The sequence below is a fragment of the Vulpes vulpes genome, chromosome 1 (assembly GCF_048418805.1).
Source record: "Vulpes vulpes isolate BD-2025 chromosome 1, VulVul3, whole genome shotgun sequence".
NCBI lineage: Eukaryota > Metazoa > Chordata > Mammalia > Carnivora > Canidae > Vulpes > Vulpes vulpes.
This window is the reverse complement of record NC_132780.1, coordinates 133849995-133871139: the sequence shown is the minus strand read 5'-3', so window position 1 is coordinate 133871139 and position 21145 is coordinate 133849995. Positions and strand designations below refer to the sequence as shown.

The 21145-nt window shown below is 40.8% G+C and overlaps 1 protein-coding gene across 1 annotated transcript in view; it reads left to right on the top strand.

Moving 5' to 3' along the window:
• The window catches only part of SRPK1 (SRSF protein kinase 1), a 90133-nt gene that overhangs the window by 184 nt on the left and 68804 nt on the right, over positions 1-21145 (top strand). The window contains 1 exon segment of the mRNA XM_072730891.1: positions 3-522. Within this exon segment, the coding sequence (XP_072586992.1) occupies positions 3-522 (520 nt within the window).

Genomic DNA, 21145 nt, shown 5'->3' with positions numbered 1-21145 from the left:
GCTGGAGCCCCTCCTAACCGCCGCGGTCCAGTCCCCGGGCGTGCGGCGCCCCGCCGCTGAGGTGGCGCCGCCCCTCACCCCCCGCCTCTGGGCGGCCGGTCCGCGCCCCTCAGCCCCGGCGTCCTTCCGCGCCGGCAGCCCTCGCCCCTTGTTCCCCGCCAGGCCGGCCTGCGTCCTGGGGCCGCTGCAGGGCCCGACGCCCGGCGACCCGGGCAGACCCTGGCCCGCCGGCCCCCTGACCCGGCCCGGGCCCCCGCCGGCGCCCCCAGCCTGGGCGCTGCTGTGCACCCGGGGGGCCGCCCGCCGCCGCGGCCGCCCGGCCGAAGCCGCGGCGCTCGCCCCGGAGCCGCCCTTCAGGCAGGCCCCGCACCCGGGCCTCGCGCCCCTGCTGGGTCTCCGCCCTCACCTTGGTCGCCTCCTTTCCTCCACGGTCGCCCTTCATCCATCCCTCTCTCCTGCAGTGCTTGCGCTCCAGGCCCGAAAGAAAAGGACCAAGGCCAAGAAGGACAAAGCCCAAAGGAAGTGAGTCTCGTACCTTCTTTGGATTTCCTCCCGCACCTCCTGCCCTCTGGTTTCACCTCTTGAACGTGCGCCGGGTTGGGGCGCCCCGCGGCCGCATGGCCTCGGAGTGGCCCCGGAGGGTCGCGCCTCCTGAACCGTGTGGAACGGAGCTGGTGTTGCTGAGGGCCGGGCCTGGGTCTCAGCGGCGCCGGGCCTGCTGGACAGGGCTGTCGGAGGAGGACCGGAGTCCGTCCGGTGCCTTAGCTCCCCAGCTCCCCCCGAGTTTGGGCCTCCCGGCGGGGCTGGTTGATCCTGATCAGTTTGTGGACTGTGGTCTCTTCCCTACCTGCTTCCCGGTGTCCTAACTGGACCCCTAAGTCAGCACGGTAGGCCGTTGGGAAGTTCTTAAGTGAATTTTCCGCATTGGGGTCTGCCCGCCGCACGCCGTCTTTTGTAGACGAGGGCATGGCGCTTTCCCCTGGGTTAGTGGACTTCCTGAGCCTGCCCGGCGCATCGCCTCCCTGCGGCGTGCGGGCGGACCACCGAGTACACAGCCGGCGTCTGGTGCTGCTGCTCTTCTCTCCAAACCCTAAGTCCTCGCGCTCGGTGCGGATCCCTGCTGGAGTGGGCCTCACAGTAGTGACGGGAGAGTCCTTTAGCCACACCGCTGGTGAATCTGGTTTGGGGTGTTAAGTGCCTCGAGTCCGGTTTTATCAGCAGGATGCGTAACCGTGGTTTAGCGCTACTGTGGGAAACAACAAAAGTTGGTCACATCTGAGAAACGCCCGGTAGAGGGCTCCTGCCAGCGAGGCTTAGTCTAAAGAACTTTAGCTCAAACCAGCGTTTACTTGCCGGGTGTCCTGAAAGTTGTCTTTTAGACAATTTGGATTGAAGGGGGGAAATGCATTATTTTCTTGACCCTTTTCCATTTACTTGTTGAATACAACTTCATTCTTGAGCTGGTAAAAGGAGCAGTTGCTGAGGTTTTCCTAGGTTACCTTTCTGAATATTACCACATGCGGGGTGTGTGTGTAAGTGTGGGTCTTGGTGGCTACCTAATGTTTGAGATGAGCACGTAATGACTTTTATCAATGTAGCTAATGTGGTAGGTGACCTCACCGCTTGCTCCATTTCTGTCAACTGTCTTACGAAATTTTTTATTTTGTAAGGTGCTTGGTAGGTAACCTGTGCATTTAAGTGTGAGTTTATCTACATGTGTTTGTGTGGGTTTGCCTCTTGATTATATACATATGGATTATTCCAAAACTAGTTTTTTATTTTATTTTATTTATTTATGATAGTCATCACAGAGAGAGAGAGAGAGAGAGAGAGAGAGAGAGAGGCAGAGACATAGGCAGAAGGAGAAGCAGGCTCAATGCCCCGGGAGCCCGATGTGGGATTCGATCCTGGGTCTAAGGCAGGCGCTAAACCGCTGCGCCACCCAGGGATCCCCCAAAACTAGTTTTTAATCCCAGATTGGTTTAATGGAAATAGCTGAGGAGCTAACCTGGTTCTTGTCTCCAGTGGGAATGTAAATGTTACATTTTTTTTGTATGTGCCTTAGTTTTGTTATTCCCTCTGGAGCTGATATGAATGTAATAAAACGTTTTATTTTCTGAGGTAGGGAGATGGTAATTTTATTATTTTCTGTATTGTTTAGGAATGATGTGTCCTGGTCTCTCCACATGGAAATTAATTTTGTATTAACCTGAATAACCTGTCATTTGGGAGGAAAATATACCTAGGTGATATTCATTCATTCATTCAACGTGGGGCTTGAACTTACCACCCTGAGATCAAGAGTCGCATGCTTTACCAACTGAGCCAGCCAAGCACCCTGATAATATATTTTTAGCACCAGATATTCATTACTTTTGGATTATCTATTTAGACATATGCTTTATTTCTAAAGCCAAATATATGTGTTTTGGATTATCTGTTACTCCTTCCTTCACTGCTGGATAATTTGTGTTCATTATTTACATTCACAAAAGCAAGTGAATAGCACAGATAATTTAGCAGTTGTTTTACTGTATATTTCATCTTGTACAGGTTCTATGTATATGAAACTTTATGTAAATGAATCACCCTTGTTTACTTGTAGTTTCAGAGGTGCTTTATTTTTGTCTTCAGTTAATAGTTTTTCTTGACAATTTTACCTTTTTTATTTTTTAAGTAGCTGAAATGTCTAATTAACTTGGTTAGAATACTGTGTCAGAAGTTCAAGCCCCCACCTAACTCAAGTAACTTGACTTTGCTCCCTGACTTCTGACTGCATTCCGGATTTCCAGTCATTTTGCAAAGGCAAGCTAAGATTAGTATCTAATCTAGTTGGTTACTACATTAGTCAGGGAGAAGGTCTGAGAAAGAAGTATGCCATAAATTTGGTCTTCATAGTGAGTCAGATGTGGTTTGAATTATGATTTTGCCACTTTTAGCAATCTGACCTTGGAAAATTTAGTTAAGGAAATGGTCTTCTATGTTGTTATGACTGGTAGTTTAATCATGGCAAAAACTGATTAAAAAGTTACAGAAGTTAAGCGTTTATTTATTTTTTATTTTTTTAAGATTTTATTTATTTATTCATGAGAGATACAGAGAGAGGGAGAGGCAGAGACACACAGGCAGAGGGAGAAGCAGGCTCCCTGGAGGGAGCCCGACTTGGGACTCCATCCCGCGTCTCCAGGATCCCGCCCCGGGCTGAAGGTGGCGCTAAACCGCTGAGCCACCCTGGCTGCCCAAGTTAAGCATTTAAATGAAGAATTTTAGAAAACAGGAGTACAACTGTAACCACATCTTAGTAATTTAGTCAGTCATGGTGTGGTACCAGTGGAAAGGATTTCAGTATACTAATTTTGTAGATCTTAAAACTAGAACCTACATACATGAAATAATATGTCCATGGAGCTGGAGCTGTTTGTAGTCGGATCAGAACTGGGATCCAGGGCTCCTACCTTCCAGGTCAGTGCTCTCTAGTATTTATTTCCTTTGGGTTCTTTCACTGTGCTGAAAGATTGGACTTTGGGGATTTCTAGTCTTATTTTGAAGAATTTTGTCTCCATTTCACTTTTTCAGACACTGTACTCTTCTTTACCAACATATATCTGGGTCTGATATATCTATCCTAAAGGCTTCCAAGTGACATTGCTGTCTCCAAGTGACAGTTCCTTTTGATACGTCTGGGAGGACAAACAAGGTAGAAACTGAGCAAACTGGGTCTTCTTAATAAAGTACCTCAGGATGCCTGGGGTAAAGTTTTAAGTACCCTTTCATGGCCTACTGGCTAAAAGGGCACAATTCTCTGTTGTCTTTTGGTCATTTGGTTTTCAGTATATATACACTAATAGGTGTGTGCTTTTATCTGCCATAAGCTTTTATAATTTAACACATTTTCTGTTTGCTTTTGGCATTATTTTTATGGAACATAATTCCAGAATGGATTTCTTATCTAATAATTGTATTACTTAGCTTAGGATGTTTGGACAGTAATTTTTAATTTCTTTGCAGTTAAAGAACTTCATGGGTTTAGTATAAATTTTGTAGTAAAATTATTTGACCTGGAGAAGTGATTTTGCTTATATTTGATCTATGGAGTCAAAGGAGAGATGGCTTTATTTCCTAATTTTCCAAAAAAATGAAAACAATTTTTTAAACTAATTGTTACATTGAAAATTAAGAAGAAAAGATGGGGACACCTGGGTGGCTCAAGTGGTTGGGAGTCCTCTGCCTTCGGCTCTGGGCGTGATCCTGGGGCTCCCTGCAGGGAGTCTGCTTCTCTCTCTGCCTATATCTCTGCCTTTCTCTCTGTCTCTCATGAATAAATAAATCTTAAAAAAAAAAAGAAAAGAAAAGAAAAGATGGTTGAAAATGTCTAACATTTTTATCCAGTTAGTAGAGTACATAAACTTGAAACATTTTTTTTTTAAATTAAATTGTTTTGGATGCTTTTTACTCTTAACAATGTACCTTGGATCAGTTCTTTATAGTATAGCCTTACTATTTTTTTTAAAGTCTGCCTCTTTCATGAGGCTTAGAAATGATTGTGTGTGGGGCACCTGGGTGGCTCAGCTGGTTAAGCAAGCCTCCGATTCTTGATCTCAGCTCAGGGCTTACAGGTCTTGATTCCTTTTATTTTTTTAAGATTTTATTTATTTATTCATGAGAGACACAGAGAAGCAGAGACACAGGCAGAGAGAGAAGCAGGCTCCATGTAGGGAGCCTGATGTACGACTCAACCCTGGGATTCCAGGATCACGCCCTGAGCCTAAGGCAGGCGCTAAACTGCTGACCTAGCTACTCAGGGATCCCCACAGGTCTTGATTTCAAAGTCGTGAGTTCAAGCCCTGCGTTGGGTTCCAGGCTGGGCATGGAGCCTGCTTAAAAAAATTTTAAAAAGAAGAATAAATGATTCTGTATCATGACACAGTGAGTAGCTTCATCTAGGATTTCATCATTCTGTTAATTGGATATATCATTATTTATATTAGTGCCTATTAATAAACATTATATTTTTAAAGATTTGTTATTTATTCATGAGAGACACAGAGAGAGAGGGAGAGGCAGTGTCAGTGACACAGTGCCTGTGTCAGGGAGAAGCAGGCTCCACGTAGGAACCCCGATGTGGGACTCGATCCCAGGACTCCAGGATCATGCCCTGGGCTGAAGGCAGGCACTAAACGGCTGAGCCACCCACGGATCCCAAACATATATTATTCATATACTCAAGACAAAAATGGAATCATTGGGTATACTTTTTTCCCCAGCTACCATAGCATTAAATATTCCACATCCTTTTCAGTGTTCTAGTATACGTTGTTTCTAGTTCTTCACAATTCACAGTGAAGATGAATAAGCTTTTGGATAGCCATTGCTCATGTCAGTGATTATTTACTTAGGATAAATTTTTAGAAATGGTATTACTGGTATGTACATTTTAAAGGTTTTTAAATTTGGGGCGCCTGGGTGGCTTAGTTAAGCATCAGCTTAACTAAGCCTCGGCTCAGGACCAAACCCCGAGTCGGGCTCTCTGCTCATCGAGGTGTCTGTTTCTTTCTCTCTCTCTAACTCTCCCTATTTCTCGTGCTCTTTCTCACAAATGAATAAATAATAAAGGTTTTTAAATTTATGTCATCAACATAAATTTATAAATAAATTTTCTCCAGAGACATTAACTAGTTTAATTAGGAATTAACTAGCTGAATTTTCCTAGTCATTAAACAAATAATTTTTGAACATCTCCCATATCCCAAGCAGTTTTCCATCCCTGTAATATGTCAGTGAAGGAAGAGCATCTTTGTCCTTGGAAACTTTATTTTCATGGAGGTGGGGGCAGAGAATAAACAATGTACATAATAAGTAAATTACGTGGCATGTAAGGCAATAAGTTGGAAAAATAGAGGAAGATAAGGCAAGTTGAGAAGTGGAGAGGAGGGTGCAGTTTAAAATAGGGTAATTGAAGCCATACTGAGAAGATAACACCACGTAGGGAATGAAGGAAGACTGTCCCAAGCAAAGGGTTGGAAGTGGGAATACTCTTGCACATCCTGCTTGGCCAGTAGAACTGGGCAGTGTTACTTAAAAAGTTTCCCAGATTTGGGGATCCCTGGGTGGCGCAGCGGTTTGGCGCCGGCCTTTGGTCCAGGGCGCGATCCTGGAGACCCGGGATCGAATCCCACATCGGGTTCCCGGTGCATGGAGCCTGCCTTCTCCCTCTGCCTGTGTCTCTGCCTCTCTCTCTCTCTTTCTCTCTCTATCATAAAAAAAAAAAAGTTTCCCAGATTTGGTAATTGATAAGGTATCTTGTTATAATTTCTGTTACAATAAGGTGGGCCATTTCTGAGATGTATTTATTGGCCTGCTCCTATCTTTTACCCATTTTTATATATTTTTATATTGGATTGTTGATCATTTTCTTGATCTTAAGAGCTGTTTGTTAAGAATATACCTTTTGTCATGTGGCAGATTTATATTTCTCAGAATGTTGATAGCCTTTCTGATTTCATTTATAGTGTGTTTTTTACATACATTGATTTTTTTTTTTTAATGTGGCAAATCTGTCTTTTTTTTTTTTTTTAAATTTTGTGTATTTATTCATTCATGAGAGACACACAGAGAGGCAGAGACATGGGCAGAGGGAGAAGCAGGCTGCATGCAGGGAGCCCGACTTGAGACTCTATCCCAGGCCGCCAGGATCCCACCCTGGGCTGAAGGCGGTGCCAAACCTCTGAGCCACCTGGGTTGCCCCAAATCTGTTTTTTCCTTTGCTTTTCATCTGAAATTTTCAGTATCAGTTATCATTAAATAAAGTTTTATATTTGTGATTCCATTGAAACATGTGGTTGCAAAATTGGATTTCTAGAATTGCAGTTGTCAGAAATCATTTCTTGTCCTCTTTTCTTCCTTGGTAAGTTTATATAATGTTGGTAAATTTTGTTTACATTAGTCTTTCTGGTATAATGAAGAGTCCATTAATAGCAGAGGCTTGCCAAAATACTATGTTCCTTTAGAATATTTGAAACTGGCAATTTATGGAAGTGTCGAAGTGGTGGGTACTTAGAAACTCCTTTATTAAAAATGAAGAAAAGACAGGCTAGTCAACTGGACTCCGTTTTTACTATCTTTTTTTTGACATGGTGAGATTAACTGTGGCAATGTTTTTTTCTCCTCCAACTTAGGGGGACTTCTTGCTCCGTGTTCATCTGATCTTCTCTATCACTAATGGGAGATTAAGGACTCCTGTATTGGCTAAAGTACTATTTTAATGCTTCTCTGACTGTAACTGAATTAATTCCAAACAAGTAAAAAAATTCGGATAGCCAAGAGGTTATTTTTGAACTCTTCATTTCCAATACAATGCAAATAATGATTTAGCTAAGGTGAGAAGATAACTAGATGTATTTGTAATCTTGGAGGGCTTCTTTTTCCCCGTTGAATTTGAGATGCAGTTTTTTATTTATTTACTTATTTTTATTTTTATTTTTATTTTTTAAGATTTTATTTATTTATTCATGAGAGACACAGAGAGAGAGGCAGAGACACAGGCAGAGGGAGAAGCAGGCTTCATGCAGGGAGCCTGATGTGGGATTCGATCCCGGATCTCCAGGATCACACCCCAGGTTGAAGATGGCGCTGAACCGCTCGCTGAGCCACCTGGGCTGCCCAGTCAGTTTTAAATTACACCATTTTATGTACCACGTAGGAAAAATACTACCACTTAAACTGATCATTCACTGTAAGATGCATCTTGATTTCAGACATATGGGTATGGTTGGGAGACCTATTTGTGTTTGAATTTGTGAAATGCAATACTTCCAATGAAGGGCTTGGCAGCATTTTGTCTTTTTAAAAGCTTTATGGGGATCCCTGGGTGGCGCAGCGGTTTGGCACCTGCCTTTGGCCCAGGGCGCGATCCTGGAGACCCGGGATCGAATCCCACATCAGGCTCCCGGTGCATGGAGCCTGCTTCTCCCTCCGCCTGTGTCTCTGCCTCTCTCTCTCTCTGTGTGACTATCATAAATAAAATAAAAAATTAAAAAAAAAAATTTAAAAGCTTTATGGGGATCCCTGGGTGGCGCAGCGGTTTGGCGTCTGCCTTTGGCCCAGGGCGTGATCCTGGAGACCCGGGATCGAATCCCACGTCGGGCTCCCGGTGCATGGAGCCTGCTTCTCCCTCTGCCTATGTCTCTGCCTCTCTCTCTCTCTCCCTCTCTCTCTCTCTCTGTGTGACTATCATATATAAAAAAATAAAAAAATAAAAAAAAAATAAAAGCTTTATGGTGGAAATTTTCAAATGTATACAAACAAGAAAATGGCAAAAAAAACCCTTGTGTAACCATCTCAACTTTAACAGTTACCAACTATGGCTACTGTTTGATCCTTATTCCCTTCTACTCCCCCTCTTTATTTTATTTTATTTATTTATTTATTTTTTTTTTTAAAATTTTTTATTTATTTATGATAGTCACAGAGAGAGAGAGAGAGGCAGAGACACAGGCGGAGGGAGAAGCAGGCTCCATGCACCGGGAGCCTGATGTGGGATTCGATCCCGGGTCTCCAGGATCGCGCCCTGGGCCAAAGGCAGGCGCCAAACCGCTGCGCCACCCAGGGATCCCTTTATTTTATTTTTTAATTAATTAATTAATGATTATTTATTTATTCATGAGAGACACACAGAGAGAGGCACAGACACAGGCAGAGGGAGAAGCAGGCTCCATGCAGGGAGCCCGACATGGGACTTGATCCCAGGTCTCCAGGATCAGGCCTTGGGCTGAAGGCAGCGCTAAACCGCTGAGCCACCCAGGCTGCCCCCCTATTTTATTTTATTTTATTTTATTTTATTTTATTTTATTTTATTTATTATTTCATTTTATTTTTTATTTTATTTTTTATTATTGTATTTTATTTATTTTTTTCCTCTATTTTAAAGCAAACCCCAGACATCATATCATTATGTAAGATATAGACTCTTAATTTTATTCTTCTTTTTTTTTTTATTTGACAGAGCACAAACAAGAGGAGTGGCAGGGAGAGGGAGAAGCAGGCTCTCAGCTGAGCAGAGAGCCTGATGGGGGCTCAATCTCAGGACCCTGGGATCATGACCTGAGCCCACGGCAGTTGCTTTACTAACTGAGGCACCTAGGCACCCCAACTCTTTAATTTTCTAAACATAGCTACAGTATTATTTTCACACTTAAAAATTTTGAACCATGGTCTTTTTTTTTTTCCCCCAAAGATTTTATTTATTTATTCATGAGAGAAGGCAGAGACATAGGCAGAGGGAGAAGCAGGCTCCCTGTAGGGAGCCTGTTGTGGGACTTGATCCCAGAACTCCGGGATCATGCCCTGAGTCGAAGGCAGATACTCAACCGCTGAGCCACCAAAGTATTAATATCAAATATCCAGTCAGGGTTCAAATTTTAATTTTGTTTGAATCAGGATTCATAAGGTCATTCATTATATTGCTATTTGAAAAGTCTCGGTCTTTTTTTTTGTTTGTTTTTTTAAGATTTTATTCATTTATTCATGAGAGAGAGAGAGAGAGGCAGAGACACAGGCAGAGGGAGAAGCAGGCTCCTTTCAGGGAGCCTGACATGGGACTCGATCCTGGCTCTCCAGGATCATGCCCTGGGCAGAAGGTGGCACTAAACCGCTGAGCCACCTGGGCTGCCCTCTCTTGGTCTTTTATCTATAGGTTCTTCATGGTTTTTTTTTTTCCCCCTGCCATCTTGTTTTTGCTAGACTGCTTCATAGATGATGATGTATATACTCCTACTAGGAAACACCTGCTGTCTGGTTAACTTTTTGTGATGTTAGTGACCACTGGTTATTGCCTAGATCCGTTTTATTTAGGGTTGCAAAGTGTTAATATTCTGTTCTTAGTTTATTAATTGTATTGTTCTGTAAAGAGAAACTTTATCTCCTCTCTTTGGTTACCCAGAGAGACACTTCATATATGTAAGACGCAGGGTATATATTTGATAATTTCTGGTTTTCATATAATTAGAGTCCTAGCATCCTCCATAGTGATCAATAAAGATTTATTTATTTTTTTTAATATTTTATTTATTTATTCATAAGGGGAGGGGCAGGCCCCATGCAGGGAGCCCAATGTGGGATTCGATCCTGGGTCTCCAAGATCACGCCCTGGGCTGAAGGCGGCTCCAAACCACTGAGCCACCGGGGCTGCCCTATTTTTTTTTTTTTTTTAAGATTGTATTTATTCATGAGAGGCACAGAGAAAGAGAGAGAGGCAGAGACACAGGCAGAGGGAGAAGCAGGCTTTATGCAGGGAGCTGGACCTGGAACTCCATCCAGGTCTCCAGGATCACACCCTGGGCTGAAGGGGGCGCTAAACCGCTGAGCCACCGGGGCTGCCCTAAAGATTTATTTTAATATAAACTCAACAAATTTAAACATTTGTATTTCCGATCCTGGAGACCCAGGATCGAATCCCACGTCGGGCTCCCGGTGCATGGAGCCTGCTTCTCCCTCTGCCTGTGTCTCTGCCTCTCTCTCTATCTCTCTGTGACTATCATAAATAAATAAAAATTAAAAAAAAAAAATTAAAAAAAAAAAAAAAAAAGGGATCCCTGTGTGGCGCAGCGGTTTGGCGCCTGCCTTTGGCCCGGGGCGCGATCCTGGAGACCCAGGATCGAATCCCACGTCGGGCTCCCGGTGCATGGAGCCTGCTTCTCCCTCTGCCTGTGTCTCTGCCTCTCTCTCTATCTCTCTGTGACTATCATAAATAAATAAAAATTAAAAAAAAAATTTAAAAAAAAATAAACATTTGTATTTCAATCCATTGTAGTTGGTTTTTTTTTTTTCCTGGTACAACTTTATGGAGGTACAATTTACATACCATGAAATTCACCTGTTTTACATGTATAATTTAGTGGTTTTTAGTTTGGTTAGAGTTGTGTAACTATCACCATGATCTAATAAATTTGAAACATTTAAATCACCCCATAAAGAAACCTGTACCCATTAGCAGTCACTCCTCATTACCCCGTAACAGTATTCTACCTCCAACCCTAGGCACTGACTAATCCACTTTGTGTCCCTAAATTTGCTAGTCTGGACAGTTCATATAAATGGAATCATACTAGTAAGTGGTCTTTTATTTATTCATGACAGAGAGAGAGAGAGAGGCAGAGACACAGGCAGAGGGAGAAGCAGGCCCCATGCAGAGAGCTTGATCTGGGACTGGATCCTGGGTCCCCAGGATCACACCTTGGGCTGAAGGCGATGCTAAACCTCTGAGTCACCCAGGTTGCCCAGTATTAATGTATTTTGTAGCATGTATAGTTATTTTTAGTGATTGTCCCTTCTTTGGCCAGTTGGAGTCCCTTTGCAATGGCCTAGCCCCAAAGTCCATTTGACTCAGTCAAAGGCATCTTTGATAACTTTTTTGCTATCTGGTATGACAATTTGTTCATATTTACCTTGTGGTACATTTTCTGCCTAGACCAGGAAATAGCCCTTTCTCTGAGAAGCTTTTTAGTGGGAAATGGCTTTTCAATACCACAATCTCGGCACTTCATGACTAACTCAGTAGGAAGAAGCACTTTGTTTCTAAGCCTTATTTGTGATTGGAGCTAGAAAATAAGTTGTGTTTTTTTCTTTTTTTAAAAAATCATGAGTTCATGTTATACTTAAAAATCAAAATAAATGACCCAGGGACTTTTTCCTTAATCTTCTTTGATTTTACATCTCCAGTCTCTAACAATGAAAACCCCTGGTTTTCAACAGTATCAACATGATTAACTTGTTTTCCTTTTCCCATAGTATAAATACAAAATAGTCTCAGAATGACAATGCCAAATCTACCACCAGCAATATGATTATTGAGGAAAGCTAATGGTTTGTTGTTGTTTTATTGTTTTAAACCTTAGGGTATATTTGCCTAAGGGTATAGTCAAATGGCTGAGTTTTTTTTTTTTTTTTTAAGATTTTATTTATTTATTAATGAGAGACAGAGAGAGAGAGAGAGGCAGAGACGGAGGCAAAGAGAAGCAGGCTCCTTGCAGGGAGACCTCGATCCCGGGTCTCCAGGATCGTGCCCTGGGCCGAAGTCAGGCACCAAAACCGCTGAACCACCCAGGCGTCCCAAATTAACTGAGTTTTAAAGTTACTTGGGCCAGTTCCTTCCTGTGTAATTATGTTAACACAGATTTGTCATTTTACATCATCTTCGGCATTTTTTTTTTTTTTAAAGATTCCAAGTCTTACAGAATTTGGGTCACCTGTGTTCTTAATTTAAAATGAATATTGTGGGCAGCCCGGGTGGCCAAGCGGTTTAGCGCCGCCTTCAGCCCAGGGACTGATTCTGGAGACTCAGGATCGAGTCCCACTTTGGGCTACCTGCATGGAACCTGCTTCTCCCTCTGCCTGTGTCTCTGCCTTTCTCTCGGTGTCTCTCATGAATAAATAAAATCTTTAAAAAATAATGATAAAAACAAAATTAATATTGTATGTAATTTGTAATTGTGTTGATTTATTTTTAAAATGTGGCTTAGAAGCATACTCTGAGTAAGCCAAAAGAGGATAGTGATTATTAGAATGTGTGGAGTAGGCCTCCTCCTTTATATCTGAAGAAGAAAAGACTTTTTAGCACTCACTTGTCCTGTGAGATGAGCCCAGTGTAACCAGATCTTCAGATTTTGTTTTTTCTTTTTTAAATATTTTATTTATTTATGAGAGACACAGAGAGGCAGAGACATAGGCAGAGGGAGAAGCAGGCTCCCTGTGGGCAGCCCAATGTGGGACTCAATCCTGGGACTCCTGGATCAATGTGGGACTCAGGATACCCTCAGCCGAAGGCAGAAGCTCAACCACTAAGCCACCCAGATGTCCCATCTTCAGATTTTTCAAGAGACTCTGGAAATCTTTGTTTTTGTGTGATTCTCCAGGTTATTTGTTTATAGCTATTTTGATTATTTTTTTCTTTTTCAATCATTGTAAACAAAAGTTCAGGGGCAGAATTTGGCTTCTAGTTTGGAGTTTGTAATCTCTGCCGTAGATTCTGAACAGGATGAGGGTTAGGCCTTAATAGGCCTAATTAATAGGCTTAATGCTATCTCAAGTACCCTTTCCTAAAGTTAGAGTAGGCACAATTGTGGAGGAGCCCTGTGGTTCTGTGTACTCTTGCTGGAGAATTAACTTTGGGAACTTGAAAGAACCCCATGATACCAGCTGTATAGACTGGAGTATATATATAGTTTTTCAACTCCTTTGACAAAATGATTTCAGAAAGTTATCAGAAGCCACAAAGTAAGTTAAATATACTTTGTTCCTTTTCAGAGAAAATTCGTAGCACTGGACACAAAAGTCAGTTGGCAGGAGCTAGCTAAATAAAAATCATGTTCGGGGGATCCCTGGGTGGCTCAGTGGTTTGGCGCCTGCCTTTGGCCCAGGGCGAGATTCTGGTGCCCCGGGATCAAGAACCCGCATCGGGTTCCCTGCATGGAGCCTGCTCCCTCTGCCTGTGTCTCTGTCTCTGTCTCTCTCTCTCTCTCTCTCTCTCTCTCTCACAAATAAATAAATCTTTAAAAGAAAGAAAAGAAAAAAATAAAAATCATGTTCATTTGTCATGATGTGCTTTCAGTTGTATAGATGAAGATTAAAGTCAGGTGTAATGTGTTGCTCTTGGATAATATGTTTATTGGTGGCTTAACTACTTTGGACAATATGGATGGGTATTTTAGGATAGCTTGTAAAGAAGTTTGAGAACGTTTAATACATAGGTTTTTTAAAGATTTTTTTTTTTTGAATAAAGATTTTTTTAATTTAAGTAATCTCTATGCCCAATGTGGGGCTTGAATTTAGAACCCCGAGATCAGTAGTTGCATGCCCCACCAACTGAGCCAGCCAGATACTCCTTACTACATATTTTTACTACTATATATAGAAATTGTAACCAGTAGTGATGTACAAACATCAATGCCATTAAGTTTGGTGTTGGTAGGTACCATGAGCCACGTTGATGATCTTTGTGTATTTAATTTACTCAAATTCTAAAGTTTTTGTTCTGAGTGGCTAGACATTTTTTGAAAGGCTGCCAGAACTTTGGAGGTGATTTTGTGAACTTTTGTTTCCTGAAATACCAAGATAGTCTTATTTTGTAACTGATTATAAATGTAATTTATGGCAACTGTATCTTCTCATTCACTTTGCCTTTAATTGTGGTGCTGTTCCAGTTTGTGAATGTTCTTGAAAGTCTTTTTAACCAAGGAGTTTGATCAAAGATGTCAGGTTCTTTTTACAATGTGAGCTTGATGGCGAGGTCCCTTGATACTCCTTTTCCCTTCGACACCTACCTGTGCCTTTGAGAATAGGATTAACAGAAGTTGTATTTTGCATTTTTTCTTTGCTAATATTATTAATAATACAATGTGATTAAATTAGGTGACTGGTGCTCATGTTTCTAAGTGGAAGGTTAGTATAGGTACACGTTCTCTTTACCAAAAAGAGCTTGTCCATTTAAATCACACAGTCCTAGGTTCCAGCTTTCCTTCTACGCCATTGCTGGGTGAACTTGGACAATGTCATTTGACTTCCCCTGAATCTGACTTGGCTTATCTGTAAATGCTGAGATTCTGAGGGTGAAGTTGTATATGAGTGCCTAGCCTAGCACTAACTAAAGTGTTCTGGTGGTTACTCCCTTCCCTCCTCATGTTTTCTTCCTGACCTTAGGTGATTTTACCTTTTGACTTTTATGTGACATTTCTTACTATTATTCGTTATCAAACAAATGGTTTTAACTTCTCTGTTGGTGTTTCCTCTATATGAATCTCTAAATATAAAGTTTAATTTGGGGTATAATTGCCTAAAGATTAGGGTTCATTTATATTTAATTAATACTTGATAAACTTAGGCACTCAAACTTTTATTTTGATGGTGCCAAACCCTAGCTCCAGTTTCGGATTCCTGAGTTGAGATTACTGCTTGAATATGTCTCAGAAGTTAAGTTCAGCTTGTCAGTTTGCAAAAGAAAGAAATAGCTGTCAGGAAAAATATGTATGGAAAATTAATGGGAGAATTTGAGTTCTTATTGAGCTCTACTGTGTTTAGGTGCTGTAACTTAAAATAGTATCTTATTAAATTTTTGCATCAGATCAGGTACTTCAGAAGAGATACAAAGATGATTTCAAGTAGGGTCAGCTCTTCTCCTCAAGGGGAGATGAGCATACAGACAGGATTTTCTCTTTGTTTTAGTTTCCTAGAGTTACTGTAACAATGTACCACAAACTGGGTGTCTTAACCCAAAGAAATTTATTGTCTCACAGTTCTGGGGGCTACAAGTCAGAAATTGAGGAATCAGCAAGGTTGATTCCTTCTGAGGGCTGAGAGGGAAGGATCTGTTTTAGGCTTCTGTCCTTGTCTTGAAGATGGCCATCTTCTCCCTCTGTATCATCTTCCCTCTGTGTGTGTCTTGATTTGTATCCAAATTTTCCCTTCTTAATAAAGACATTGGTTGTATTGGATTAGGGTTCATCCCGAGGACTTCATTTTAACTTGTTCACCTCTATAAAGATACTATCTCCAAATAAAGTCACATTCTGAGATACTGGAGGCTAGGACTCGGCGGGGGAGATACAATGCAACCCGTAACACAGTCCCTAGAAGACAGTTTTCTATATAAGATGATCCTACAGTTCTTCATTCCCCACAAGTCAAAAGAAATGAAGACTAAAGTTTACAAGTAAGTAAACTAGAGTTGCTAGGGTGCTTTCTCTAGTCAGCTTTTTAGTTTGTCTTTTGAAGCCAGAACTAAATCATTTCTAAGACCGAAAACCCAGTATCTTCAAATCAGTTCTTCCTCCTGGATTTCAGTTTTATTTTGATCAATTCCAGATTAAACTCCAGCATCTCTCAACTCTTCACTCAAATGTCACAATCCAATTTGAAATAATGACAATCTACTCTGTCCCCTTGCCTTAATTTTTCTTCATAGCCCTTGTTATAGTCTGGCATTATAGAACATGTATCTCCTTGAGATACATTGAGATAGGACATTGATGGGACTTTGCTGACCCAACTTTAGCTATTCATGGCAGAAACTCAAGAACCAGATAGATTCAGATATTGAAGGCTATTTTTTGTTACCCCATGCTCAAATGTAAACATGATGGAGACCGTGGATTACTACTTCTTTTTTTTTGCTCATGGCTGCATTTCCAGTGCCTAGAAAAGTGCCTGACACAAATACTTAGTAAAAATTAGTTGGCTAACGAACAGATGATTATTTGTTTTCCTTTATTCCTACACGCAATGCTAAAATTTATGTATCAGTCCCCTGTACTAGCATAGGATAAGCATAAAGTCTATGTTCTCTATAACGTAGATTTTTTTTCCCTGTCCTCTCTTTATCCACTGGGCTGAAGAACAAAGCTTCCTGAATTTGCAGTTTATCCAAAGTCCTGGAGCTCTGGTAATAAACTAAAGAGCCAGGATCAAACCTAAGTCTCCTGGCGTCAGAGGCCTTGCTTATAACAACTACCTTTCCAGTGTCTCCTGTATCTTTGGTTTCTACTTCTGTTACCTTTTACCAACTTCTTGACAAAAGAATTTTTCTAAAGCGCTGTTTTTATAAGGTCCCTTTTGCTGCTTACCTGTTTTGACTTCCACATAAAATAAGTCAGTGCTGGGACATTTAAGGCTCTTTGCAGTCTCCTTCCATTAAGGGATTGGTTTGGGGTGTAATGGACAAACGAAGGGTGGTAATACCTAGGGATGAAAGAGAAGATAGATACATGCCTTATGTGTATCCCTTTTCTAGGCATTTGGGATGCAGACATTGAGCAAAATAAAGTCTGTCCTCATGAGACTTATATTCTGGGATCGTGGGAAGGAAGACAAGAAAATGTCAAGTGCTGAAGAAAAATAGAGCAGGGTAAGTGGGTGGAGGGGAGAGCATGCAGCCACCTGCTATTTTAAATAGGAGTGTTGAGAAAGTTCTCTGAAAAGGCAACTAAAGGGATATGGTCAGAGATGGGTTTGGGGGCAATGAAAAATTGGATCATGAAAGGCTATGTAAGGCCGTTGTGAAAGCATCTGTTTTGAATGTAGTAGTTGCCTGGTATTGGTGCTTTTTTACAGATCAGTTGTGTTTTTGTTTTCTAAATATAATGAAGTCTAAAATGCTGTCTACGGAAAACCAGGCTGCTGGGATTGGGAGATCACTGAGTGCCATCTAGTGGCTGTTTATCATAGACGTGGGTGAGCCATCCAGACAACAAGGCTCTACAGTAGTTTTGCTAGCTCAGTCATGTAAATGGAAAATGTGCATGCCTGAAGAAAACTTTTGTTTTTGAACTATTTAAGAGTGAGTTACAGACATTGACCCCCATACCCCTAAATACTTCATGTTTTGCCTTAGAACAAGAATGTTCCCTTATATAACCAGAATAAGAAATAAAACATTGATACAGTATTATTACTTAATTTGGATCTTTTTCAAATTTTGCCAACTGTCCCAATGTCTTTATAGAAATAAAGTTTTTTTTTCTTCTGGCCTAGTATCTAACCCAGGAACATGCATTGCATTTTGTTTTTAAGTCTCTTAAAACTAGAATAGTTCCAAAGCCTGCCTTTGTCTTTCCTAACATTGATATTTTTAAAGAATATAGGGTATTTTCTAGAACGTCCTTCAGTTTGGGTTTGTCTGTTTCTTCATGATTCAGGTTATGCATGTTGGTACCACCTAAGTAAATTGTATCTTCCTTGTTGCATCACATCAACAGACACATTATATCTGTCCTAGTATGGGTAGTGTTACCTTTGATTGCTTGGTTAAGGTAGTGACTACCAAGTTTCTTCAGCATAATGTTTTTCTCCTTTGCAAATCATAAATTCTTTGTGGAGAGATACTTTGCCCTGTGTAAATAACTTTTTCCTCATTGAAAATTCACTGTTTTAGTATCCTTGTTGATTCTTGCCTAAATCAGTTATTATGACAGTTGTAAATGGTGATTACCAAATGATTCTCCCATTTCCTTCTATAGTTACTGGTCAGCATTCTGTTACTACAAAAAACTTTCCCCCTTCCTTATTCAACATTGGTATGATCTTAGGGAGTCTGTTTTATTCAGTCAATTTTAATCCAGTACCATCATTATTTGATGCTCATACTCTTTCATATTTGGTCAGTGGGAGCCTCTTCAAGCTGGCACCTTGTCTTTCAACAAGTCTCCTGCATTCTTTGAGCACTTACATACTCTAGCACAAAGTGTTCCAAGTTCATCTTGTGCTTTGTGTATTGCAACCCTGGGATTAGTCCTTTCTCTAAGGAGCCCTGGTTCCTTTTAGTAAAGATTGGTATTTAGAAACCAATATTAGGGTATGATTTTAAGGTCCTCAAAATTTTATGTTGGACAGTATGTTGGCATACTAGTAGGTTTCTGTGACATCACAGTCAGTCCTTTATTTCCAATGAAAATCTCAGGTGGCAGAACCTGTGATGATCTCACACCTTTGGCATTACTCTACATTGAGTAGGCTACTGAAGCGATGGTAATTAATGTCGTAGTGAAGCTCCATATTTCTATTCTTGAAATAGTACATCGTAGAATTTGTTATTAATAAGTCCTCTAAAATATTGAATACATGAAAATTCATTTAAATAATAATTAGTTCTCCCTAAATTAATACATAAATGTCCTATCTAGTAACAATATTCTGTGAAGAACTAAAGCGGATCTTAAACTTCATGGAAAAATACGAATGTAAGAATAATAAAAATTGTGAAAAGTGTAATAGTAAGAGGTGCCTGGGTGGCTAAGTCAGTTAAGAGTCTGCCTTAGGCTCAGGTCATGATCCCAGCCCCACATCTGGTTCCCTGCTCATCAGGGAGCCTGCTTCTCCCTCTGCTCTTCCCTCTGTGCTCTCTTTCTGTTTCAAGTAGATAAAACTTGAAAAAGTGTAATAATAAGAATGTGGTGGGAACTGCCCAGGTATTTTAAATGCTATGAAGTTGGGATCCCTGGGTGGCGCAGCGGTTTGGCGCCTGCCTTTGGCCCAGGGCGCGATCCTGGAGACCCGGGATAGAATCCCACATCGGGCTCCCGGTGGATGGAGCCTGCTTCTCCCTCTGCCTATGTCTCTGCCTCTCTCTCTCTCTCTCTCTCTCTCTCTCTCTCTCTCTGTGACTATCATAAATAAATAAAAAATACCTTTAAAAAATAAAAAAATAAAATAAATTAAATGCTATGAAGTTATAATAATTAAAATTGCTTGATACTTATCCTTGAATAAACAAGATGGTGGAACAGAACAGAGAATCCTAAAAGGCAGTAAATGCATGGGAATTTAACACCATAAAAGTTGTATTTCAAATGAATTCAGAAAAAAATGGATTCCAACTGCTATTGGAATAACTAGGGTTAAAAAAATTATTCTTGCCCTATTAACACAATTAGTTAGAGGTGGGGACACCTGGGTGGTGCCCAGAGCTTGAGCGTCTGCCTTCGACTCAGGGCGTGATCCTGGAGTCCCAGGATCAAGTCCCACATCGGGCTCCCTGCATGGAGGCTGCTTCTCCCTCTGCCTGTGTCTCTGCATCTCTCTCTCTCTCTCTCTCTCTCTCTCTCTGTCTTTCATGAGTAAATAAATAAAACCTTTTTAAAAAAGAATTACTTAGAGGTGGATCAAAGATTTAAACATTAGAAAAGAAACCATGAACACATAAGAAAAAATGTGAAAGTTAAAAGCGAAATCATCTTAGAAGCTGGCAGGCCCCCTACGCATGACCAAAAGCTGTATATATAAAGATTGAAATATTTTATCTCATAAGAATAAAAAGTGTATGCATGACAAAAAGAAAAAAGTCAGGAGAATCAAAACCAAAAAATACCAGGGGAAAAATACTTTTCAACCTGTGCTCAAAGTGCGATGTTCATTTGACATGCAGCAAGGTTCATTTGTTAGTGTTTGTGTTTCATTTTGGGTTCTCTTTGCATTCTGGTTGGTTTTATTTTTTTATTTTGGGAGCCAGACAACACACTACGTGTGGTTCTGAAGATCCAGAGCTATACAAAGAGTTCTACTCAGAAGTGCACTTCCTTCCCATCCCAGATACCCCAGATCCCTCTTTTTCCACCTCTTTCCATTGCCCATTGTTGTTTTAGTTCTCTGTTATTCCTCTGCTTTATTTTGCACAGGTGAGGAGGTATGTGTATTTGTTTTAATACCCTTTTCTTTCTTCCCTGGAGGGTAGTGTACTATAGATACTCCTTTGCACTCTCCTTTTTTCACTTGGCTGTATGTCTTGGTTATCTATAACCTTATATCAGTATATAAAGAACGTCATCTTTTTTTTTTTCTTTTGCAGCTGCATAGTGCAGAGTCCCACATTGGCCTCCCTGTACAATGTTCCTCAATTGTGTGCATATAACGCACTGTATTCAGCCACTCCCATGTATGGGCATTTAGGATGTTTTCAATATTTTGTGATTACAAACAAGACTGCAGTGAATAGCCTTTTGTAAACGTATTTCCAATTTGTTGAAGGTGTATATTTTAGGACAGATTCCTAGAATTGGATTGCTGGGTTGGAACCCAAGTAGATTTATCATTTAAGTATTACCAGATTTCCTTTCAGCAAGATTGTACTATGCACATTCTCACCAGTATGAGTGTATAAGAGTGCTCATTTTCCAACTGCTTCACCAACCGAATGTGTTGTAATTTTTTGGCAGTCTGATAGATGAGAAATGATACCACAGTAATGAATTTACATTTCTCTTTCAGGGTGTTTGACCTTTTTAAAAAATATGTGTGGAGTGTCATTTTTATCTTTTTGTGAGTTGTTCTCCATTCAACTTTTTTTTAAAAAAAATTTTAGACCTGTAGTAAAGTTGAAAAAAAAAGGTATGATAACCTATAATTCTTCTCCTGTTACTGTTACTTACTGCTGACATTTTGCCATGTTTTCTTCCATCTTTCTATAACAAAGTACACAATTTGATGATTTGGCAGCTAGGTGTATGCATCCATGAAACCACCACCAAAGTACACAAAATTTCATTGTGTCCAGAAGTTTCCTCATGCTCCCATCCCTTCCTATACTGTTGCCCCCAGGCAATGACTGCTCTGTTCTCTGACATTATACATCAGTTTACCTTTTCTAGAGTTTTATATAAATGTAAAT